Source organism: Gobius niger (assembly GCF_951799975.1).
Source record: "Gobius niger genome assembly, chromosome: 21".
Classification (NCBI taxonomy): domain Eukaryota; kingdom Metazoa; phylum Chordata; class Actinopteri; order Gobiiformes; family Gobiidae; genus Gobius; species Gobius niger.
In genome coordinates, this window is record NC_136872.1 from 5,895,039 (window position 1) to 5,922,177 (window position 27,139).

General features: G+C 41.2%; 1 protein-coding gene across 8 annotated transcripts in view; it reads right to left on the reverse strand.

Moving 5' to 3' along the window:
- The window catches only part of nrxn2b (neurexin 2b), a 1,057,142-nt gene that overhangs the window by 400,468 nt on the left and 629,535 nt on the right, over window positions 1-27,139 (reverse strand). For all 8 annotated transcript variants that reach the window (XM_079579566.1, XM_079579564.1, XM_079579563.1 and 5 more), the window contains 2 exons: window positions 23,580-23,753; window positions 8,096-8,215 (listed from right to left, as the gene is read on the reverse strand). In XM_079579566.1, coding sequence (XP_079435692.1) covers window positions 8,096-8,215; window positions 23,580-23,753 — 294 coding nt within the window. The remainder of the gene's footprint in view (window positions 1-8,095; window positions 8,216-23,579; window positions 23,754-27,139) is intronic.

The following is a 27,139-nucleotide window of genomic DNA, read 5'->3' on the forward strand; positions in this document are numbered from 1 at the left end:
TTGAGAACTGCTTGTTTAAATAATGTCAGGTTTCATTTTGGTAAGCTCAGCAAATTATAGAAAGGATATAATTTTGCTGAGCTTACCTTTCCTGTGCAAGCATTTATAGGACTTTTTGAGACAATAAATTCCTGGAACATTAATTTTCTTGCATCACCAAAAGCAATAATTGTATCACTGTCTTAATACTTTTTGTACAATAAGCCTGCCTACCCCACACCACACCAACTGATACAGAGGTACTGAACATTCAGAAATGCATTTAAATAATTAGACATTTGTTTTTCCAAATTTAAGCCATGTGGTTCACAAAGTGGCTCACAAAAATTATTATAGGTGCGAAAAGACATTGCTACCAAAGGCTAAAGTACAATAATAATCACACTTCTGAATTGCTCGCCGAACAGCTGCAAGTCCGTTCAATCTAAAGTGACTTGGAAATTCACAAACAATCCAACATATTCCTGACCACTCTTTGCCTTAGCAGCTATACTCATTGCCCGCCTGCATTTTCCTTGCGACTCGACAACAAAAGCCTGGTTACACAAAGAACACCTTCCATCTATCTCTCCCATTCCTAGCATCTGCTTGTACGTCCCGTTGCACCAACACAGTCTCCCCGGACCCCTCTCCGCATCTCCTCCATTGAAACAAAGGCCTAGAACGACGTGCAACGACACACATCCTCACACTGCATCTCTGCCTGTGAGCTCCGTTCCACATGAATGAGAGGCGGCATACCAAGTGGCCCACTTATACGCCGCGTAGAGACAAATAGACCAGTCAATCACCACAGGCTGCTGGTGAATAACAAATGCTTGGTGCCGTGTGTTCATATCGGCGAACAGTGCGAGAGACAGCTTTCTGCTATCGGTTGTGGCGCGAATACATTTGTTTGGGACTACATTAGGCACAGGAGTTTGGAGTCTAGCACAATGAGGAAGACATTCTAGTTTCAACAAAATATTACATTCATTTCTCAAAGTACAGCATGGGAGCATTTTGAGTTTTGACAGTTGGTTGACAAGGTGGAAGCAGAGTTCAATTTTGCCAAGAGGGCCGCGTAGAATGTCTTTCAAGTAAAGTAAATTTAAAGAAGGATTGCAAAGTTGAAGTAGCCACACGCTATAAAAAAAAAAAAAGAAAAAGAATCCTCTGAATTCATATTGAGATTTATTCACTATCTTTGTTGCCACTGGCTATAGGACTGGGTGATTCGACGATAAAAATCCCTGATTACAGTAGAAATCTGGCAATTTGGAGGGATTGTCAAAAAGTGATCAAATGTGGCATAACTGAAATAGTCATCTACGCTCAAGGTAATGTCCAAAACTTGGTCAGACGGAAGACCTAAGTGACTTTTGTGCGATACCTTTCAAACCACTGTAAGATGGTGGTTACTCTCCTGTGCCTATGGAAATCCAAGATCGCTATAGTGTTGCCACAGTAACTTTCAATCTATTTCACCCGGTATTGCTCTTTAGTTCAATGCACAAAGTTGGGTGATACTGTGTTTAAATTTTGTCTCTGCGATAAAGTCCAAGGAGGGCTTAAGGACATCCAAACATCCATTTATTTCCCGCTGTCATCCTGATGCAGAGTCACATGCATTAGCCTCTTTGGGAGTGCACCAGAGAGAGCCTGTCAGCAGCAAGTGACCGACAGAAGGGGGTCAAAGAAAAGGTCTGGACAATACTACTTAACAAAATGGAAAGCCATGCTCCCTCACTATAAATATAAAGCATTCACTTTACTCTATGATTTAGGGGAAAATAATACAGCATTTCTACTTTTCTTAATACCTTATGCAGACTTTATGAACTGCATTTGGACTGAGGATTTGCGTTTTGTGTTCATACCTAAAATTATTAATTCACCTATGATTTGGGCAGATACAATGGGCGTTTTTCTTTTCCTAAAATAGTATGAAGCACTTTGAGGTGTTTCCATGGCCTGAACTTAACCATTCCACGGCCAAAGGGGGTGTCCAAGCCGCTTCATCCAGGGGCCACTTCTGCGGTGGGTTCCTAAAGTGGTTTGTTTTGGACCTGTTCGCTTAAAGAAAAGCTACACCTTTGTCAGGTGTGGAAGAATGCAAAGTTGAGCAAATGCATGGCTAAAAGCGGAAGTAAACATACATTTGTCAAATTTTTCTTGTTTCGTTGATCAGTGTTATATTACGTAAAAGAAGAAGAAGAAGATCTTTATTTATATAGCGCCTTTCACAGACATAGTCACAAAGCACTTTTACATGAGACTATTGTACATTCACTCGATACTCGGTGGTGGTAAGCAACGTTTGTAGCTTCAGTTTCCCCTGGGGGAGACTGACAGAAGCGCTGTCGCGACTCCATGTGTCTGCGCCAACGGACCCACCATCATTCACTCACACACACACATCATTCATCCTGCCCTATTGTAAAATGGCAAGATGATGCAGAGCTCAATGTTCAGTGAAACAAAGCTAACTTATATGGAAAAGCCTTTTCTGGTCGTGCACTCGCTTTAAGAATTGGAAGATTGGAAAATATTTACAAAGCATCTAACACTGGTTAAATCCATTACAATGCTTGGTGAGTTATGAAAATGTATCTCCCCGTGGAGAGAGGCTATTCAGACTCTGGAAAGTGCCTTAAGTTACCGAAACAGATGCAGTCCTTGTGATTTCAAATTCATCTATGAGTGTGACACATGGACATGCTCATTGATCACAGAATTGAAAATGTCTCTACAAAAAAAATGTATTCAGGAAGATTGAGTTGTGTGTGGTAAGCCTTTATCGCCGAGAAAGAGGCTGTGTTGTGAAACCACAGCGCGAGTGATCATTTCCAATGAAAACACGCTGTCAGTCAAAGCACAGGGGCCTCCATTGACTCGTCCGGTCTTATCTGCACTGTCAGCCGGACCTTCATAAATTCGCAACGGTGGAAATGGGGAAAAATCAACGACTGAAGCCCAGTAGGACGCAGTGGGGTGGACATCTGCGGCAGACAGTCGACCCAATAGGAGGTATAGAAAATGGAACCCAAAAATTCAGTGGAACTTTCACTGAAAATAATGCCACATGTTGACAACATAAACAGATTATGGACAAGCCATACTCATTTTAAAGAACATAACTCCCTAATAATTTGTTTGAAATTTATAGATGAACTGGACATTTGCTGGGCAAAACCTTTTTATTGGTTGATTTTTATTTTATAAAGATTGAAGCATGTTTATTAAATGGTGCCTACTGAGCGTTGGTTTAACTCATAACTACGCCGACATTTCCTTCCTAGGTTTATAATTAGTTGGTTAGAATCATAAGTAAAACCCTGTGTGGCTCTGTGGACGCCTTGGGCCCAATCAACACCATATGCCGAGTCTGAAGGCCCAATTTCTAATCTCTATGTTCCTCACATTCATTTATATAGGCTCTCCTCCAGGCTCTCAGATGTGTTACTTTCCACGCAACGCTTGGAGCAAACTGCAACCGAATCTGAAATGTGAGACGTAATTAGCACATCCACCACAATAAATGTGATAAAAATCATTATATATTTAGCTATGATTAATTCGATCTCACGCAGTGCTGCTTTTTTGTTGCCAACGTTGCCCTGGGGTTGACTGAAGTGCCTGACCAACCACCATGAATAACTCATTCACACAACACACATACTGTATGAGAAGAGGTAAGATACCGATGAGCAATACCAGCTTTTATTTTTTGATTAAATTAAGGTTATTGACGATTCCAGCTCATTGCCCTTGTGTTTTCTTGTGTGTATATATTAACTTCTGGTATCATAAAACTTTCATGAACACTATAATGCTTTATCCCACTGAAGAAGTCGAATGAAAGAAAAATGGAAAAAAGGGCATTGCCTGACTAAACAATAGTCACCACCTTTAACTTCTGTTCTGATCTGGGTTGTTAGTCAGGGTAGGCCCAGCGACACCATGTTTCCTAAATGACCAGGTTATTCCATCGATGGACTTTTTCTTCAGCACAGGCATATTCCAAGATGACAATGCCAGATTGTGAAAGAATGGTTCATGGAGTATGACATCATTTTCACGCATGGATTGGCCACCACAGAGTCCAGATCTTAAACCCATTGAGACTTTGGTGACGTTTTTGGCCAGGCAGTGTACAATTTGAGCCTATTCAGCAGGAATATTGAAGACCAACTATAACTGACCAGAGATCATATTTGGTCTCAGGCCATAGCTTGGACACTCAAGTCTAGAAAAGTACCAGAACTTATAATCTAAGATAAGAAGTTGGAAAAGTAAATGGTTCCAGAGAGAGTAAGTTATTCTGCAAAGTTTGACCAAGGCATTGCACTGTACACTGACCAAGTAATAGTGATCACTGTGTGCAAAACCTTGATAAATTCCTCCAATTTTTAGAAAAATATCAATAATTCCATTAACACAGTTAAATAAGGGAGCAGGCATGCAAATCCAATAAGTTTGTTAGCGACGGTTAACAAACTTATTCCTATTAAACTTCAGTGTGTATCCAAAGCCACCAAGGATGGCGCGCCTGATTGAAAAGCACCACAAGGATTAATTAGTCAAATATTTCACTCAGTTCTCAATGGAGACCAACAAGCTACTCAGCTACTGAAGGTTTAAATGATTTCAAATGCCACCTTTTATTCTCTCCACTTTCCATACACTCGTCAGAGCAACCGGCACAAGCGGAAGCCGGATTTGCATGCGCTACGGGGCGTTCAGCTTGGCTCAGAGACTGTCCCAATTCGCGTACAGCTTTGATAGTGACATACATATTATTTACACAATAATGAAAAAAAATAAACATTACTCTGGAAACTATAAAGAACCAGGGAGCAAAGGAAATTCGTCACGCTTCTGGAGTGCGTCAGGAGAGATGCAGGGAAGACCGCCGCAAGACATAAGAAGCAATTTGCAAGAGATGTGTGCTGTCAAAAGCAAATCACGGTTGTCTCATCTGCTCAAGAAGAAAGATGAAGTTGACAAGTATCTTCTTTGTCTTCTTCAATGGAGGAAAATGCAGTTCTTTAAAGACACCTACCTTAGTTTGGAGATGAACTGAAAAGTCAAGGCATAAAAGGGAAGATGGGCTGACCAAGAAAGAAAGGCTTGTGTTAAAGATTGTGGACAATGTGTGTGAGAAGTTGGTGTGTTAAGAGATGTTGCTGGAAGGTTGTACATCACAGAAAAGGATGGCATACTGTACTGTAATTTGGATATGGGTGTCACCTTATACCGAAATGAACACAAAAGCAACATCTCATCCTGGCTTGTTCTATAGTAGCAAATGTCTTTAAATGGTAGTCATCAACACCTTTTCTACCCATTGTAGACAAAAGCTCTTAATCCATCATCTATAATGGGTTGATTGGATAGTGACGACATCTCACCTCTTAAGTTGGTCAGCAAATAACGACTTGGGGAAACACTTAGGTAGTTCTGAAGCTTTCTGAATGTAAATCAAGTCCATCAATAGCTATTTTACACATATATGTATATATATATGTCATATAATATACCAAGCACCTGTTTCAGAAAAAAATATTGAGCATAGCTAGTTCTATCTAAGCTTTTGTGATGCAAAGTTGACCTGACTTGCCTTACTGAAGTGTTATCTATTTTGTGACACCCATAGTGATCAAATTCAGCCAGTTCTTCCAAGATAAACTAGTATGCCAGCCTTACACAGTAAAACAACACTGCATAACGAAGGCGAGCACACAGAGTCGACTTAACAAGCAGTGCCTGGTATTACAGTAAATCTTCGAACACACCCAATCAACCACAACATTAATCGGATTCCTTGACATTTTTCTTTCAGTGTCATTTCATTTTTTGTTTTTTTTCAAAGATGTGGCAGAATAACAAGGGCTACGGCAAATCAAAGCTAAAATGTGTCATGGTTTTTGCAATTTGTGCCACGACTTTTATTAGGCTGCTTGAAAAGTCCACTCTTCCGCACTTGTTTTCCAGCCATCCACACATCGCCAAAACACACGTCCAAATGACACCAACCATCTTCTTGTCATCTGTGGAACTAGCCCGCTAAAGCCGCTGACATCCCCCAAAGGCCATGCCACATTTGCAAGACTCAGCACCCTATCCTTTCCACTTAACTTTCTTTTTCTCTCTCTCTCTCTCTCTCTCTCTCCACGCTCACATCTCAAAGAGCCAGGGATCTCTCCTCTCTGCTTATCTTCACCGTGCCTGTCAATGCCAACGGGTGCAGTTATTATCGCGCAAGTCTTCCCGGAGCCCAAAAGGAACACCTTGCTAATCAGCCCCTATACTGTCAAGCCCCAGTCATATCCCATCTAGCTAACATGGCAGTCAACATAACAAGGCCAAGCGGCGGCGGATAAAAGTTTTATCACATAGGAGATATATACGTTGGGCTAAGAAGGCATGGGGAGGGAAAGAGGTGGAGGTGCGGGTTTACCGCTAGGCTATAGGCGGTAACGAGCAAAACAGAGACAAGTCAGTTGGTCTGTCACCCCGGACGCTGCTCCCGTTAACGCAAGACATCGCGGGGAGAATACTAATAGCGTGTGCTGTATGTCGGACCCTGACAGGATGGCTGCACAATTTAGTGCCGATCATAAGCAATATTCGACGATGCAATATCTTTCATCTAACTGAGGGTTACACGTTTTTAGTAAGTTCAGTTTTTGTCTTCAGATGAGCCAAAAAAATGTGGCCTCCACTGAAGAGCATATGTATCAAAATCTAGAGTAATGAACACTTTCGAGAAAATCATCTCCTTATTATGAAAGTCATTTTATGTCCAACACTACTGCAATTTTACATCGCTACAAGTTTATACACGCCAACTCCTGACCAAAATACATGCAAATTTATTCCAAGTCTCCACCCGACACTCTAGCATTTGCTTCTCTGTTTGTTGTGATACCGCAAAGCCCCCTATCTCCTCTTGAATGAAAATAAACTACCATTCGGCTCTTCTACTCTTGCCTTTGATGCCAGCTACTCAGCAGGTGACCGCATGGCTACGACACGGGGCTTAAATCGCCGTTCCCTTCGCACAGCGTGTGTTAGCCGAGCCTCGGGAGCCCAGTCGGCAATCCCGTGCTACGCTTGTACAATCCAAGGTGTTGCTATGACTAAATGTTGGAGGACGCGAGAGGAGGCGAGTGGTGTTGTTAGATTTTTTCTTGCCTGAAGAGCTCAAGTGGGCGCTTGTCAAAACATGATTGCTTAGCTGCTAATGACAGAAGCTAGCACACAGAAACTAGCGGGGAATGTTCTTTTTCAGATTCTAGGGCATTTCTTTACATGGCAGCATGTAGCATCTGCTAAAACAACCCTGGCACAACTTAACCATTTCGTCCTGTGGTTCTCAAAGTGTGCTATGTGCTGGTACTCGGGCTACATATTTATTCATTTTAATCAGAAATCATTTCATTTATGCTTAATGCTTATGCATTTTTCTGCTTTGGACATGGTTAAACATAGTTTAGTCCAAATAATTGACCAAAAATGTCTAAAACAGATCTAATTTGGTAAAGTGGTCTTTGGAAGGTCAAATAACTGAAAAGTTTGAGAACAACTGACTTCAATTTTTAATTAGTGCAAAATATGCAACAAATTCTTCCATTTCACATATTTTATTTCTAACTTTTTGGTCACTAAATTTCCAAATTTAAAATGCTAAAATTAGAGCTTGACCTCATCTCTTTTGGTCGAGTCAACGGCAAAACAATCTGAAGAAAGGACAAAATCCGTTATAAACCAAGTTTCAAAATGCTGTTTTTCTTTCCTTTTCACTTTGCCAAAGAGTTTTCAGTAACATATCAGCCTGTCCATCTCCAGTGTTTATGTCAACTATACAAGTAGGGTGGGGGAAAAAAGGTGTCACCAAAGCCTATGGGCACTTCAATTTCAGATGCTTTGTCTTCTTTTGAGGAATTGCAATCTCTCCGTACCTGGTCAACTTCTACTTTGCACCTTCAGGCTGTCATCTCCCAAGCTAATCCTGACTTCCCACATGTAGCGTGGCACCTAATCGCATGCATGTATCCAAACCCATTCACACTGCACGTTCATGCCTTTAGAGAAGACGTTAGGGACTTACGGTCGTTGCAGAAGGATCCCCCGTAGGACGTCATGGAGCAGTCGCAGGTGAAGCCCTCCCACTGTTGGAGACACACCCCCTGATGGTAGCAGGACTCCTCCGTACAGGTGGTACTGGGTCCTAAAAGAGGTGGGGGGGAAAAATAAATAAAAAGACTTTACTGGGGTCAGAAGTTTTCAGACCTATTTTTAAATACCTCTATGGGGCATTTTGACACTGAAAACATAATTTAGCCTCACCTCACAGGTTTTATTCCTTTTGCATGTTCTCCCTGTGTCTTTGTAAATTTTCGCATTTGAGCACTGGTTTTCCCTACCATTGAAAACATGTACAATAGGTTTCAATAGGACACCCCTGAAAAAGACACTGAATCTCAGTGGATCTTTCCTGGTTTAATAAAGGTCAACGACAAGAAATAGATATCTTGGCTAACGGCTAGCAAGCTTGCAGGGTAAACTCGACCTAAATCGCAAAGTTTACGCACTTACCTTCGAAGCACGTGCTGCCATTTTTGTTTTGTAAAAGACGCTAAATACAAAATACACATTTATCAAGACTAGTGCTATACAATCGAGGGCAAGCTGGAAAATAGGATTTAGCTTTTGTGGACATGTTGTGCCTAATTTACCAATTTGAAATTGTGTGTATTACAGTATTAATGCCCCAAATGTGATATGTAAATGAGAGAATGCTGCGTTTTAGACATGAGCAAACACTTGGTAAATGACCCCTAAAAGTACAAATGTAAAACTTTTTGAAAAAAACTATGAAGGGAAATAAATCACAGTAGGATTCAAACTCTTATGTCACTATGACCAAGCGGGGCTGCCAAATCTTCACCATCCCCATCGCCACCACTCAAACACATTCACTGGACTGTTGGAGCCATGGAGCCAGTCTATTTGTTTGAAATGAAATATGTTTTGTTTTTGTTTGTTTTCTTTTGGGCTGCTACTATATAACTCTGGACCTCCCTCCTAATCAGTCACCTGTGGGCAGTTTGTGTGGGTCAGTAGATGAGGAGGAGAGGAGATTATTAATTGAACTTGCTTACTGGATCTCTGCGAGTGCTTTGTTCGGTTTTTTAGAGGAGGTTGTGGCAGTACTTCTATAATCCGATCTCATTCAGGTTTGGCTGGCCATCAGATTTCAACATAATATTAAAGGAGTAAACACTTCCTGAACTCATTATTCTTCCATAACCCTTTGGTTCTTGTCATAATAGAGATAAGTTTGTCGTAATTGAACATATTAAAAGCAACGTTAACTGTTTGGATGAGCAAAGTCCCATTCCATGAATATGAGCCATAATGTTATGTTAGAAAATAGTGCATTGTGAAGTTGTAATGAATTATGAATCTAACTGGGCCTACGCCAGTGCAGTCCAAGCCATTAACGGCTTTAATGTATGGCACATATAGCGGCAGTAGATGAAAAAGAACATGCAAGCCTATTTATAGCCTTTTCCGATGACCCAGAATCTCCACCCCCGGGGTAGTTCTGGCTGTCCCCCTCCCACATAGCTCACTGTTAGAAAACCACCATTAGGAAAAGTCCTGTTAGTGTAAATGTGCCTCCGGGTCAAAATGGCCAATTCTCCCTAAATTAAACCCTTTTACCCCAAGGGCTAAGCCAGGCAAACAAAAAACTAATTTGTGCTTTAATAAAAATTTATCTGTGCCATTTGTTTCTGAGATTTTTGTTTGGTGAAAATGACCCAAGGCAAATGGCTAATTGCCCATTTATAGCTTTCATGAAATCATAGCTGCAAATTCCCACTCAACATGTATTTCCTGCTAATGATTTCAACATAAACTAGTTACTCGAGACTATTTGTCATTTGATCTAGTTAGTTACGACTCTTCAATTAAAGCCACAAAGCGAACCATTTCACAAGATAAATAGAAATAAAATGCAAGCATTTATTTAATTATAGATATTTGTATCATTGAAAAATCCCTAAAAAATGACCAAATGTATGCTGTGAGCGGCTCACCTCTCGTCAGACCTGACCTGTAATTTTACTGGGACCAGGATGTGGGACACCTCTAGCATGTGGCTAAAGGCATTTAAAGGATTTAAATAGACAGCAGAATCCAAAAGAAGAGCAACTCTTTCATCCAACTATGTGAAGTGTGAGTGCTAAACCAAGGTATTGGGTATGCTCTGGGTAGCGTTTCAAAGCCATTAAAAACCAAACTACAAAATGTACTATATACTTGATACCACCTAAAGTCTAAAGTTGTTGGGAAGAACTAGCATGTAAAACCACTGATTTGAACCTAAGTCTTACATCGCATTACGAGACACACTGTTGATTCCCGGGCCCAAAGTAATTCGATTAGTGTCACAGTGAAGCGTATTCTGATTCATTTTTTACATTAATTCAATGTTAGATGCCGCTGTAATCGCCAGGCGTCGGGAGCATTAGAATGTGACTCAGGTCTGAGAGCAGGCTTAGAAATGTCTTGTGTGCTCACGTGTGTTTAGGTGCCCGCTCCAGCGCTTAACAGAAAGCTTTAAATTGTCAATTAGAAGCTTGGAGGTTGTAATATCTCTGTGGAATTGTATGGATATGAGAAATTGTCTAGTGAGCATCTTTCTACCAACAGTTCATAGTCTGATGATACATATATAATTAATGGCTCAGAGCCAAGTTTCAATGCTCTTGAGCAAACAATGAAGGAATTGCGCATACCTGTACTGCACTTATTCAATATCTCAATGCTATGCAATTAACAAGGTCGGCATATCTTGAGGCTTGCTTACGGAAGAACAACAAGCACATTTAAAAATACTGAGAAACAAACAACAATATAAAAGTCTCCGGTTGAGTGTCCATCTATGGCATTTATTTATATCTATTCATCTAAAACAACCTAGCAATTAGCACCTTGTATATGGCTAACTGCGCTCAGTGCTGGTATGTAGGCAAAGTAATGACCGTATTTTCCGGACTATAAGTCGCTAATATGTTTTTTTGTTTTGTTTTTTTATTCAAATACATCATTTTGCCACTAGGGGGCACTACAGGCTAATCGAGCAGCAGGATGAAAGTTAAGAGTGAGCAAGAAGTTAGGTTACTCTTAGAAGAAAACAAAACAAAGCTAATCATGGGCTAAAAGCTAGATGGCCACATTTAGAGGAACGACTTTGCAAATGAGAGCTTGAAAAACATGCTGCTGGGAGAGGTTTATCAATGGTGCAGTGGTATGTTCCTTATGCTTTAGTTATCTGAACTGTTTATGTGACGTTAACATAACAGACACCTATTTAGTTCGTTGTGTAATATGTTACGCTAGCATACCGTACGCCTGTTCAGCCTGTTGATACTTTCTCATTAGGCATTTTATGGTTAGTGCGTCTTATACTCCGGAGCGACTTATAGTCCGGAAAATACGCTAGCTCCCATGCCACTCCAATTACACGCTTTGATTGCTTCTGCACATGTCGCACTGGTGGACGCTGTGTCATGGCATGACTGGGAACACTGGATGTAGCATGTGTGGGTGTAACCCCAATACATAAACAAAATGTGCTTACAGCTATAGGATGTTTCACAGAGGACTGAAGAGTGGAGAAAGTTTGTCCCTGTATTAGTATGACTATGTGAGTATGGCGATTCAAGTACTGACTGTTGAGGAACTCACACACACATGTTGTTGACTGTTGTTGTACGGTATGTGTGTGATCAAATAGGTTTGATAGAAACATTGTATTGCATTTTACTATTGTAAATTGTGTACAAAGGTCCATAAAGGAACAGTTAAAAAGTAGCGCATGCATTGCAAATTGTAACTGCGTTTATTGCATCTTCCCTGATAAATAAATAAACCAATACACTGCCTTTGTGCTCTGAGACAAGACTAGCCTGGCTATCGCCAGACAAACTATCACAAGGTATATTTAGTCTGGGGACCACCAATTAATTTTCTCGTCCGAGAGGTGTGGTTTACGATCGTCTATAGACGTTTATTGGGTGCTACAAATGTCTGTCATATGCGTCTGAAAGCAACTATAGCCAATTGTATCATCGTCATGGTCATGGGCCATGGTGCCCAGGCTGTTGTGCAGTTCGAAATGATTTGAGCGCACACAGCAGCATGGGTATTCCCAGGCTAAGGCTGCTGTGAAGTTCGAAATGATTCGAGCAGAATGGGTACTGCCAGGCTAGGGTAAGCCACTTCATCTGACTTTTATTCATCAACTCCTTTGAATGTCTGTGATACTTCGATGTGTGCCTTGGGAAAATTGTGGCTATCACTGCAGTGATACAACTGAATTATACAGCAATATTGTCTATAAAAACAAACAAAACCTCTAAGCCTGAGAGTACACTTAGCTATAATTATTATAGTTAAAAGGTATGTCCTTTATTAGCTTGTATACACAACTTGTATGACTGAAGTGAATCTTCCTCACTCCTACTCTACACAATTAACAAAGCCATTGCCTTGATTAAGTTGCGCCCTCATGGAGCGCCTCTAGCTTTCACGGAAACTTGTGATTTACTCTTTACCTCGAGAGCAGGGATAGGTTATTAGTAATTTGCAGGTGGTTGATTTTGTTGACTACAGGGCGCCAATAAAATTGATGAAGGCAAAACATTGCTCCTTGTAACCCCATGCATTCCTATTAACAATTCTCAGTGTAAGGTGATCGGCACGCGATTTAAGCACAGATAAACTGTGGCAAAATCTCGAATGCGAGTTGGCTGCCATGTCACGCTAGTGGTGGGGATCCTCATTAAAATCTCAATTAAACACAAACATTTCCAAAGAAGCGCGTGTTGGGTGCCAGACTAATTTGTCTCCGCATAGATAAACAGACATCTCACTGTGCCATTTACAAATGCCCCAATTAAGTCGAGACCCCCTACCTTTGCGATTTGGTGCCTTGCAAATACGTTGAACATCCATCCACAAAATATAAATCCTTTCTGCAAGCCAGAGTTGGCTTCATGGCCTGGAGGTCGGGCCGTATCCAAAGTCATTCTCTAAACATGCTAATTGCCGTATTAATTACACACCAATAAAGTCTACCCCCTTAAGGAGCCAATTAGCCATTTTCTCATAATTAATACCCAAGTCATGCAATCACATCCTCACTCTTGCTCAGTGTGTTGATTGGTGACAGAATATCAGGCTGGGAAAGCAGTTCAGGGTTTGCTGAAGCGTTTAAATCCGACGTTTGAGCCAAATATTGTGTTTACTTGAAAATGGAGAGAGGCAGGGAGTAAAGTCGCCTAATGTATACAACAATGTTACTTGTGTATAGCAGCTGAATGATGGGGGGCACGTGCTAACATATAGAACAGGAGGAGGCCCAACATAATATAGTTATCCAAAACAAAAATGGGGGTCCAAGTAGTGGCTCCTGAGCAACCCCCAAAGGCATGCTGGTTGAAAAGTCAAGTTTTTGAAAAAGCTTGCTACAATCATTCACACAAGTAGTGTGTTACGACTGATTGAATGGCATCTTGTTTTCTTTCACTCTCTTAAAAAAGGATCAAATAGAAATTGTGCCCTAGACTAAGAAAATCATGTTATTCTATTTTAGCCAGATCACCCACCCCTATAAAAGTACCAGTAACAGCTACCATGTGAACACACCAATTAGTCATTTTGTCACAGTTATTATCCAATCCATGCAATCACTTCCTCAGTTTTGCTCTGAGCGTTGATTAGAGTGCCAGGCTGGAAAAGCTGTTCAGAAGGGCCCGGGGTTTACGAAGCGCTAAACTCCATCTGGAAATTCTATCAAACAAATATTGGATACACTTAGTAGTGGATAGACATAGTGGACATAAAACAATGACACCTGTCTGTACAAAGCTGCTAGATTAAATTATATGGGGAACACATGCAAACACAGAGGGATAGGTGAGGAGGATTAAGTGTGCAGTTAGACTCCTTGGATAGTCTTTCTGGTTAAAAAAAAAAAAAAAAGTGTCAAAAATCAAAGTGTAAGGGGATTTATTTGGAATAGTGTTTTCCCACAACTAGGTCAAAAAGCGAGAAACCATTATTCATTCACCACATACAAAAAGTATTATAACTTGCAAACTAAAATTCTCTTTTTCAGGATGTGAATGTTCTGTAATATTAAAAAAATGGTGGTCCAAGTATTGATACCTGAGGAACACCTGAAGGCATGCGGATTGAACAGTTGCAAACAGAGATGGGAAACTGTTGCTGTTGTTTGAAATCCTTAAAAAAAATAATTCACAGCATAGTTTAGGGGGTGATAAGATGACATAAAATGTTACTTTTATTATATAATTTACATTTTGTGATTTCTCTCATACGAAGCAATTAGTTAGCCTCCGTCCTTCGAGCGAGTGACAGGCAGATTTAACCAATCACAATGAAATCTGAAAAATCTGACAGCCTCTGTTATCTCCTGAATGAAAAAATAAAGTGCATGCAGACTGATGACATTAAAATGGTAATGCAGACTCTAATTGATAGAATAATTGTTTATTTTCTCCCACCTTATATACAGTACGGTGCAGCATTAAAAACATTAATAGCTGCCACCTGAAGGAACAAATTAGCCATTTTGTCATAATTAATATCCAAGTCGTGCATTTACTTCCTCAGTCTTGCTTGGTGGGTTGAGAGGAGACGGGCTGGAAAAGCTGCTCAGAAGGGCCCAGGGTTTGACGAAGCATTTAAACTCCATCTGGCACCTTAGCTTCAAATGTAGGGTAAACTCGATGCAGAGAGCAAGCTAAGCCAGTGGTGTACTTTTGAAAAAAACAACGTCACCTGTGTCTATATAAAGCAGCTGGATTTATATGGGAGACACCTGCTACCACAGAAGTGCAGGAGAGAGGGCCTTAGCGAGCAGTTAGACACCTGGATGGGCCCATGGGGATAGGATTTAGTAAACAGAACTCCACAGTGTACTGCTTAGCAAAGGTTTCAAGTGCCAATACTTACTGTAATTGTCTATTTTTTGTAAAAATGACAATAAAATTAATAATAGTATATAAAACAATTTGAGTTGATATGTTGGTGAACTTGTATTAAGTTGAACGGTAATCATGAAGGTCCAGTTAGGTGCATTAGGTTTTCTCATAATGATGCTATTATGTGTTCTTATAGCCAGATCTTTATGTTGATTTCATACCTGACAGTGAACGCGTGTCTCTCATTCTGTAATTACTGATATTTACAAAAATCTTCCAATCGAAAGCTTGTGAACACAACTCACTTTCGACAACCTCTTCAAAACGCTTTGGAATCCAACTATAAAATTAATACTTAAATGCTTTTAACTCAAGCGGTGCTTCTGCTAGTCACAAGAGAAGCCCAATAATTGTTTTTGTGGCAATGTGTAATAGTGTGATAAGAGATTAATTTCAGGGTTGTCACATTGTTTTTGGCAATTGTTCTTGCAGTGAAGCCGTCTTCTTTCTTACTTTTTTATGACTGTGGTTTTTGGGTTTGAATGGATAGTTTAGTAAATGGCTAAACTTTGGTGCTTATAGACGTTGGCAGACCGAGGCATTAACTATGTGATGTATGTATACTAGTGACGCAGCCCATGGGAAGCAGGTGTGATTGACTAATGGTAATATAAATCAGACCCGAGTGAGGATCGTGGTAAGAAATACAGCCTCCATGCTCGACTTTCAAATACTCTAGCATATGCGCCGCTGTATCCAGATTTTGTCCAACCCCGGTGCCTGTCCTCATGACCCTACTGTGTATTTATACTTCCACACCTCTCCCCCGTGCCCCCTGCACTGGGCGGGCTGTGTTTTGCTGACTCGGGTGTTTCAAGAAAAACCCTCCTGCCCTCTGTCCGCCTCCAAGCCTTAGGAGACTATCCTCGCTTCCCCTCCGGACCGGTCTGTATCCCCGACCTTCAGACTCAACAGTGACCTCAAAACCAAGGACTTTGGCAGCGATCCAGCCTGGACAACAGTGTTTGTTTGGGAAAAGTCATCATTTTTACAGTGTAGGTTGTTGCAATCGTTAGATAGAAATGTTAGCGTGAAGACGACTTTGCCAACATTTGAGTTTGACAAAAAATTTGCGGGTCACAGGTAGACATGGACAAGTTTCAGATGTGTTTCATAAGAATGGGCTTGTTAAAAGTTTGTGATTGACTGTGAGGCTACACATTTCTTTTGTAGCTTGTAATCACAGTATTTTCATTCAAACAGATTTGGCTTAAAATAATAAGGTAAAGGTAAAGGTGCTTATAATAATAACTAGATGGTCCTATAATAATAACTAGCTAGTCTCCACATTTGATATTCTGAGATTATGAGTTATTACAAAGAAATGTCCACCCTAGTCCCTGTAACCCGGCACTCAGTATAGTTGTAGAGCCGCACTAAGTAGTTTTACTGGAAGGCCCCCCTGCACATTTTATTCCAAAAACTATGGCTACTACAAATGTATAAAAGAATGAATGCTAAAAATAAAACAAACTGCAATTGGAGTGTTTTATGCACCCGCTCTCCTTTCTTATATTTGATGATTTTTACTCATGACCCTTTGAAAAGACAAAGCTGTGAGCCTCTGCAATCACAGAACCACTGTAATGACTGTATAGTCTAGTGCAAAGTTACCTACTCCTGCTGTGTGCAGGAAGGAGTGAGCCCGTTGTCCAGAGCACCAGCAGAATGAGCGACTACATCTGCAATATGTTTGCTAAACTCAGGAAAATAGGATTCAAGAGACAGTGGAATATTGTTGGATAAATATTAGTGGTTCAGCTCTCACAGTTCTGTTCACGGTGCAGGACCCGCGGTTTGGTGCATCACGGTGCGGGCGGAGGGACGGTCACGTGGGGGCCGCCCGCGGAGATCTGGGAAAGAAACATGGCGGCGCCCTTAGGGAGCTTAAGCCCCGCCCACCCCACGATTGCGTTTTATATTATAGATAATAATAATAATCAGAAGGCTAAAGCTGGCAGCCTCGCTTTTGTCATTCGAACTCAGGGCCGCTCTGGCTCCAATAGTAGTAAATTAATAATAATGCTGATGAAGCGCTTTGAGAAGCTTGTAGAGCACAATACAAGTGTAATGCATAATCATTATTATGAAGGTTATAGAGATATTTCAGTAATCTCTTGATATGTCCCTATTCCTACTGTACACAATTACTTTAACTATGCGTGGGCGACAGTGGCGCAGATGGTAGAGCGGGTCGTCTCGTGATCGGAAGGTCGGGGGTTCGAAACCCACCTCCTGAAAGTGCACACTGTCGTTGGGCAAGACACTTCACCCACATTGCCCCCAGTGTCTGCGTGCATTGGTGTATGAATGAGAGTATGAAGGTGAGTGGATCCTTGCTGTAAAGCGCTTTGAGTGCTTAATGTAGGTGGAAAAGTGCTATATAAGTTGAGACCATTTACCATTTACTTTTTATGTCGGCCGGTAGAATGAAAATGCAAACAATGTTGAAAAAGATGTCCACCATTTACAAACCCAATTTCAGCAAAGCAGAAGGAGCCTCTCATTCAGGAAAATGTGTTACTATCCATTTAGTAGCCAGACTACATGCTTTTCCCATTCTTTACAAAGAGGTGTGGAGTCTGGGCTGCGGAGCTATCTCTGCGATTCCCGATGCAATCGCAGATTAGCCAGTCAAAGAAACGCATGCTCTGTCCAACATGGCAGATTAGCAGCGTCATCTTCTGGCAAAACATTAGACAAGCCACTAAATTTAACAAAAAGTTTGTTCTGAATTATATGGTATTGGGGAGTCTTCTGCATTTGAGTCATTTGTTGCAAATGTACAGCTTTGATGCATTTGGATCAATAAATAACTTTTCGTGTTGGTTATGAGCAGAGTCTCAGACGTTCTTGCTTATGATCAGAAAATCGGGGTAGCTGGTTGGCCGGGCTACATTGACAACAATCGAAAATTTGAATCTAAAAATACACCCTCCAAAATTGCATTTAAATGAATAGGGGGAAGAGAGGCTATATGCTAACACCGTCTGTGCTGTGTTTACGTGACTGGGGGCACGCGTGAAGACCAGACAGGTACAAAAGAACTCATCTAAGGTAAGAACAAATCTCAGTATGTAAAAACGGTGGCCTATTCCTTTAATTTATCTTGGCACGTTAACAAGAACTGATTCCACAAATTTCGCTCCTGCTGCCACATGCCAATTGAATAAATCTTGAATGAATATGCACAGGCATTCGGGCATTGCTTACAATCCCACATGATTATTTCAAAACACTTTACTGTTTGATGTGTTCCTATTTCTACATTCAATTACCAACACCCCAGGTAATATAGCCTTAGCATTATTATTATTTATTTTTTTCAAAAAAAAGGTTCCAGCCTCTGAAAGTGGTCAATTACAACTGCTCAGCTCTCCAGAACCACCTCGCCATTAACCAATATTAGCATCCATTTGAGACCCCTGCGGGAGCCGGTGAGATTGCTTAATGCGGTTTCAAAGCCAAGTCGCTGTGCCCAAAAAAAAATCACCGGCAGGTAATAAAGCGGGCGCAAGTAACGGCGTAAGGGATCGGGGGATGAAAAAGAGAAGAAAAGAAATAGCTCTGTTCAGTTCAGCGCTGCATCAAGTCGGCCAGTGCAGCCCTAAGGGAAATCAAGGCTCGCGCTCTCCGCCGCTGGTGCACCAACTGGAGGGGAGAGAAGTGAAGGTGGGTGTGGGAAAAATGGGGAGCCAAAAAACGCGTTATACTCGAGGATTAACAACACAGAGCGGGAAGGCTGGGGACACTGAGGTGGTGGCGTGGGGGAAACGTGTGAAATGACAAGACGAACCAACAAATGGAATTTTAAAAGTGGACACAAAAAGACACAATTAAATGCGACAAGTTATTACAAACGGCATTTTATGAATGACTGACACAAGTATTGTATTGGCACTGATGCGAAAGTAAATGGTCAATGTCATGTATATTTGTAAACTTCTCAGTGCCCAAGATGAGTTTAGAAGAAGTACAGTTTATGATTGAAGCAAGTTTTGAAAAGAAAAAAGTGAACGTAAGGCATCTGTATAGGCTCCTTGCTTGGTGGGTGTTGTTTTTGATTTAGCTGATATTAACGATTTGTGGCTTCATCCTAAAAGAGGTGAAAAGGCTGGTGAAAAGCAAACAAGAATCTCAGAGAAACACATTGAGTACGTGGGCCTAAAGGTTTGATTATTAAGATTGTAAATAGGAACTACAGTATAGGAAGAGAAAAGTTATTTAGTTGGCTGCCAATACCTGGCACTGCCAGAAGGAATCTTCACAAAAAGTATTTTTTTCTTGATTGCCTGTCATTTTAGTAGGTCATGAAAATAAAAATAAATCTGGCAGAAGTATTCATCCGTTTATGCAGTGTTAGGAAAAAAAACTTTCATTGTACTTACAACTGGATAATAAATATCATTTGATGTCTTCCACTGGGAGTTTTCTCTCTCAAATTAAGGCCATCTATTCTTCATTTGAGTCCTTAATTGTAAGATCTGCCTTGTGCCTTTGTTTCATTAAATTGAGGTTCATAAGAAAAGTCAGGTGGTGTAAAATGGAATCATGAGTGTCTGGTCTGGTTCTCTTGACGTTTTTCACCACGAGTTTCCTTGACTTTGTGGAGGCTTGCCGTGCTTTTGTCCTTGAGACCCCCCTCCACAGCTCTACCCTGGGCTTGTTCTCACTGACACCAGCTTTTCCGACAATGACATTATGGAGACGTGTGCCTCCCTCCTGCAGCTTTTATGGAGCCATGAGGCGAATATACAGGGGACAAACTGTACAGGCAGGCGACAGCGTAAAACCGAAGAGAATATAAACACTGACGGGTGGAAAATATGGGCTGGGCATTAGCACAGACATTTCCGAGGTTGCGCTGTGGCCCTGTTATTGATTGGAAGAACAATTCACTGTATTCAAAAGGAATGTAAAGTTTACCACCTAAATGACATTGTTGGGCAGCCTCAAATTAGTGCAATAACCAAATGGCAATCTCACTCTATGATTGAAATATTCAGTGCTTAAAATTCAAGCTCCTGTTCACAATTGTGAAGTCTCCCACAATTTGAATTTGAGCAGTCCTGAATTCGTTTAAGGTAACAAAGCCAACAGAGACGCTGGCTCTAGTTGCAAACAAGTGCCTTTAAAACTATTTCAGCGAATGAACAGTGGATTTTCTGGGCTTTGGCATACCCACATATACTGAGATTACTTCCTGAAATCTGGGTTTGTGTCCATAAAACTAAATACTTTAGTCTTCATTTGATACGTTGTCAAAGAAAGGAGTAAAAGTGGACTTACTTTGTGAAAATATATAAGATACTATGTTGCAAGGTAATTTTTTTCACTCGTATCATGCAGCTGTACATCAGGCTCCATCGTTTTATGAAAGGCTAGAGCACAAGTGGCCACTGCGTGTGTGAAATATAAGGCAGAACAAACTATTCCGAGATTTCACGCAGTAACAAGACAATTCCCTCCAAATGCTGCTCATATCTTTAAATATTTAGAGGGAAAACATTTGCCGGCTGTTAGGCGAACTATTTTTGAACTCTTCGGTGGAAAAACAGATTATTTTGGACAGAATTTGGAATAATCAGGCGTCAAAGAGTTGGAAGAAGTAACCCGAGAAACACGACTGCCAGTAAACATGTATTATGTTTGCATGTTACGACATAATTTTATCAGTGAGATTTGATTTCCACGCTGTTCATGGTTGTATTCTTTCATCATTGTGACTTTGTTTGGTTTTGGGGGGTTTTGCAGCATTTTTAACCGGTGGTTGTCATTTTCATGGTTATTGTGATAGTTAAGGACTTCTGATTAAAAAAATGGCCATCATTCAGGTGCATTTCTATGAAACAAAAGAGAGGGAGTTCAGCTTCCCGATGGCCCTGTGCACAAAACTGTTCCTCAGTCAACTGGAACTGACCCGTAGATTCCGCAGTCTCCTCCCTGACAGCATAACCTTGAAGAGACTATGATGGGTGCAAGGGGTCTCTGGCGATTTTGATGGCTTTGCCGGTGAGACAGTTGGAGTACATCTCCTTAATAGAGGGGAGAGGGGCGCCACAGATCTTTTCCGCTGTTCTCATGATGCGCTGGAGGCTCCTTTGGCAGGAGGCAGTGCTGGCGCCGTGCCACACAGTGATGGAGCTGGTCAGGATGCTCTCTATCGTCCCTCTGTAGAAGTTGCACATAACGGAGGCTGGGACTCTGGCTCTTCTCAACTTGTGGAGAAAGTAGAGACGCTGATTACTTTTCTTGACCAATGATGTAGTGTGCATGGTCCAGGAGAGCTTCTCTCACTTCGAAAGTCCACAACAATCTCGTTTGCCATCTCCACATTTAGAGAGAGATTGTTCTGTGTGCACCACATAGCCAGACTGCTCACCTCACTCCTGTAGTTTGACTCATCTCTGTTGCTTATGAGACCCACCACTGTTGTGTCATCTGCAAACTTGATGAAGAGGTTTGAGTCGTACTTTGGAGCAGTCATGGGTCAGCAGAGTGAACAGGAGGGGGCTCAGCACACAGCCTTGGGGAGCCCCCGTGTCCAGTGTGATGGTTCTGGAGGACTTGCAGCCTGTGGTCTCCCCCGTCCAGCAGCCAGTTGCACAGTGATGTGTTGATCCCCAGGTGGAGCAGCTTGTGTATTAGCTGCTGTGGGATTATAGTGTTGAATGCTGAGCTTAAGTCTAAAAACAGCATTCTAACATAGGAGTCCTTTGTTAGATGAGTAAGGGCTGTATGAAGCGCAGTGGAGATGGCATCTTCAGTTGAGCGATTGGACCGATAAGCATACTAGTTTGGGTCCAGGGTAGGAGGGAGAACAGACTTGACGTGGTCCATGACAAGCCGCTCGAAGCACTTCATAAGAATTTGAGTGAGTGCTACTGGGCGGTAGTCGTTAAAGCAGCAGGGTGGTGGCTTCTTTGGCACCAGAATGATGGTCGTTGCTTTGAGGCATGTTGGGACCACAGCCTGCTGCAGAGATGTGTTAAAAATGTTCCTCTTTACATCGCGCTGCCTTGTCTTCTTCCTTAGAACCGACGTCAAATTAAAACAAAAGCAAAATTGCCTTGAAAAGGCTGTTTGAGCGTAGGTTACGCACGGGCCTACTTTGATACAGTAGATCAATGTGCACACCCCAACACCAAAACAACAGTTTTCCATAAATAAACCACACATGTCTTCAAGTGCCACAACACCACGTCTAATACGCGTTTTAAGGTGACATTGATACCATAATGTGTCAGTGTTTACCTCCTGATGAATGAAGAGCATCAGCGGTGGTCGTTGTAATAAGCCTCATGTTTCCTTTTTACATTGTTGCTCCTTGTGTCGGCCACAGCTCAGTCCAAAAGAAATTTTGCAAACAGGGTGCACTGATTGCAAGGAGCGCCACCCGTCTGCGCACTCTTCTTCTCTACAGACTGCGCTATGAACCACAAGATCTGGCCCTACGTCTCAGAGCTGGCCTGATGTGCAGTGCATGTTTAAGTTCCTCACTTCTGAATTACGTGCCAAGTAAATGTTGATGAGCTGCGCTGCACATGTGCAAGTCAGAAGAGAAGCAACACACACCAAAAGTTAAATCAGAGGTGCTGATGTTGAGGAAAATCTTCAAAATTCCAAAAAGTAGCAAAGCACATTCAGTTAGCCCGAAGTACAAGATGTATTCACTCAATATTCACTCATGCTCTGCATGTGCAAACGCAGGAGAGTGAAGTTGGGACTAAAACATCAGTGTAAATTAGCTAGAACTGTACAAATATTTGAGGCCCAGGGGAATTACAGTCTAAAAACGTTGTAAAATGAACCGAAAAACTTAGTCAGAGCACCGTAAAAGAAAAACTCAAGCCTTCGGAAAGCTTCCACACTGTCACCTGGTCACTCATTTAAATCACTATTTACCATATTGGGTCATGCTGTAAGGCCATACCATCTCTGTAGTACAATAATAATCTTGGTGCCATAATAAATGAATCGGCTAATCGCAACACACTCGCTGAAGCCAACACGGCTAGTGGTAACATCCACAGCAGCTTATACACTCACGTTGATTATCAAAGAAATAAGTCAGAACTCTGTTAGAATCAGCCTAACAGCTGTAATCAGAGCTAAAGTATATCCTTTTGTACTCCATTATGTCTTATAAAAATACTAAAACTATGGTCCAATTATCATTTTATACAGATTTGTATACAAAAATGGCCCTTTCTGTCCAATTTTTCCTTTTAAATATCAGAATTTCCCACATACCATAGTTTAAATGAATGGTTACACATCATCAAAATGGTATGTGCATGGATGTGTTGTGTTTGTCGCATTCAACACATTGTAACTTAGTAACTTAGTAATAAACTCGTTAAATAGCATTCCGTTTGACTCACTGCCTACTGCATACATAACCCTGGAGGAATTGTCCCTTTATGAATAATCAAGACAGTTCCCAACCTCAGGCCAATCAGCTGGAAAAGATTCTTGCCCCTTCATGATGAATGAGAAGTGCACACTCACCGTCGCAGCCTCGTTCCACCTGGCCCACCCTGTGGAGGGCATCCGCGATCAGGTCGGGCAGTCTCCCATTCAGGTCCACGGAGGCCAGGCAGCCCTGGTACCCGTCCCGGGATGCGATCAGCTTGGGCAGACTAGTGTACATGTTCTTGTTCACGCCACCGATGTACAGCTCTCCTGCAAAAGAAACAGAGCATTTGAATGTTTCCATTTTCATGTCATTGTAGTATTCATATAAAACAGTGCTTTGTGGTGCTTGAAAAGGGGAAATGATGAACAATAGATAACTGAGAAATAATACATGAGTTAACTTTACAAAACAGTTCTTTAAAAAGAGATTTGCATCTCTACTTAGTCCCATTGTTAAGGGATTGTAGCTAGTATAAAGTACGTTACACAATGCAAAGAAAATCCCTCATATAAGCAACGCTCTTTACTGTTGTTTAAAAAGTCTCACTTGGCGTGCATTCTCTTAGCATTGTTTTTATTAAAAGCCAAATGAGCCCCTTTCGTCGGCGTCTGGGGACTTCTGCCGTTCTGCTCGAGTAGCTGGAGATTGACTGGGAAGCTTTCCAGAAGCAGGTGCCGTAAAAGAGGGAGAGGGGAGGACTGACATTTTAAAGGCACGCCCGGCGACTTAAGGGAATGGTGCTCCGGAGAGACGGCCCCCTGACAAAATGCCTGTCATTACACACACGATTACATGAATTAAAGAAGGGGCTGATAGACGGGACACGGGTGGATGGCGTCACGGCAAGGGAGTACCGCTAAGAGTGACGAGCAAACAAGGAGAAGTATTTAGAGGGAAAGTTGGAAAGTCTAAAGCAGACAGTGTAAAAGATATACTATGCATTTGTATTACAGAAAAGTTTTGTAAAAAGTTTTCATCTGAAGTTGAAAAAGTTTTGTCATCTGAATACTAAAAGATATACTTAAATAGTAATTATCTCAAAGAGCTACAGCAGCATTCATGTTCACAACCCACAGCATATGTCAAAGAGTGAAAACATGGGCACATTTTTGTGTATGTATATCCATCTATCCATCCATTTTCTTCCGCTTTATCCGGGGCCGGGTTGCAGGGGCGTATGTATATTTAACCGCTAAATAAGCTAATAATTGAAAACAATGCTAATAATACCTTAGCCATTCTAAAATTCTGCTGCTAAGAGAAGAGGACAAGATAAGATAAGATAAGATAAGATAATCTTTTATTGATCTCACAAAGGAGAAATTCACTTGTTACAGTCGGCATTGAAAAAGATCACTCAGAGTTAATAAAGTGCAGCTGATACAGCTGATACAAGCAATGCTTATGAAAACAACTCCAAAGTGATCAGAGGTTTCCCCAAGTTCAATATAAAGTGACAATGCAAATCATAATACATTTTTGTAGACTAGACTGCAGTGGGCCAAAAAAATCTCTTAGAAAGTCCATGTTACATGAGTATAGAGTAGTCATGATTCAGCATACATTTTCTGACAACTACCACCATTACATTGCAATTGAGAAGAAATGCACTCCGCAGCCCTAGACACTTGACATAAAGTTTTATAAATGAATTCTACCCATCAGACTAGATAAGGCTGCATTGTGTAACATCTCAAAAGCTCAATTATGGCCTTGTTATATTAAAACATAAAAGGGAAAACGCCTAATGCCCCATTCTTCTCCCTTTCTCTCCTCCATCCTCACCGACTTAAAAAAAGGCCAAGTAAAATAATGAAGAAAAAAAGAAAAACAAAAGCGAGAGGCCTTTGATGTGAGTGCGAATAAACACGCTTCGGAACGCTTTAGGCCTTTCTCATCACCAGAACCGCTTTATCTTTAAGGAGGCAGAAAATGAGCATCCAGCAAAAAAAAAAAAGAAAGAAAAAAACCTCTGCTAAATTCATTTCTTGCTGCAACTCCTATATCTTTGTGCAGTCACCACAAAAGCAACTTTTCTGAACGCAATGAGCCAAAAGGTCAATTATATGTGGAACTTGGCGTAATGAAATGAGTCAACAGTGTTTGCCGACTTCTCTCCGGAATTAATGACTGCTTGACACTTCATATTTCCCGGCTGGGGCTCGCCGGCATTCAAATCAATACAATGAATTCGTTATCTGTCCCCACTCTTGACGGATGTCCTGGAATCATGCTAGAAAGATGCAGCTAGCAGATCTAAGTAGTTTGCTGCAAAATCGTGCAAATGGGGCAGTTTTGAGACGCAAGATGGAGGTTTTTGGCTTGAGTAGTTGCATAAGGCAGAAATGTGGATAGGAATAAAGGAGTAAGCTGCCGATATAGTGTCAGGCTACGGGCTTGCTTTGGAGTTGCCTCATTTGAATTACAAATGTTGGCTGCCTATGGATTCTCCGAGTGACAGGTTGTTGGAAGCATACATCAGCTTGCGTTGAAGTTGGAAAGGAACTCTTCATTTGATCCATTCGTCTTGACAAAAGAGTTGCGGCCTTTTCCCATTCTGTACAAAGACTCTAGTCTGGAACTTCGTTATACCTCCCCAGGGAAATGCATGGTTCGTTTGCGCTAAAACAAACTTGGTTGCTTTCTGGAATAAAACAAATCAAAATCGCACAGGTGACTGAAAAACAGGGCTGACTCCTGCAGAATCAGCACACGAAACACTAAACACAATGAGAGGTCAAATAGTTTGCTGTGAATGAGACAGGGGTTTAATCTGACGCACTAACAGAGAACATAAGCTGGGTTTTGATCAGGGATAGGCCAGTAGGTTTGGAGCGGGGGAGAGGTTCTCCAACAACAAAATACAACACTATTTTCTAAAAAATATGAGCATTGCACCACATCATTTGGGGGGCTATAGGAGTCCATTGAATCTATGTTGGAGAGACGGATTTGGTCCCTGGGCCTAACAGTGCCTACCCCTGCTTCGGAGTTGGGCTCGTTTTACAAAACTGATAATGTTTGGTTGTTACAATAATCTTGCTCTGGCTACCGTTCAAAAAATAAATCAATAAAAAAAAGAGTCTTAGATATCTCTGGATGTTCATGCTGCAATCTCTTGATGAATCCAAAAATAAGGTGCAAACACACTTCGCTAACTCCTATACTGACAGCAAGCAATTACTTTTACAGCTCATTTTTGGAGCATGCGACAGACTTCTGAAAATAGCTATGAGTTTGCAAACCATACCAAAGTCACCCAAGTTCAAATGCAAATCTTAGCAGCAGGTTCTAAAAAAAAAACTTGATTCACTTTGCCAATTGCGCTATTGTCCTCAATCGATTTCTAAGACAATGGCTTTTAGAAGTTGCTCCTCAAAGTTTAAAGGTTAAACGCAGGAAAAACAATGACTGTAAAGTAACTAATTTACAATGTTTGCCTATTCTTACCTAGATAACTTCACTTGTTTCATCATATTTCAGACCAGTATTAAGGCAATGCCGTTTGAAACAAGTCAGTATAACTGCCAATCTGACAAGGACAATTGTCTTCATTTCTGAAAAATAATCTGAAATGTATCAAAAATACATCCCGAAACAAGGGAAATGATCTTGTTACATACTCAACTAAATCTTAACTAGTCCAGAACAA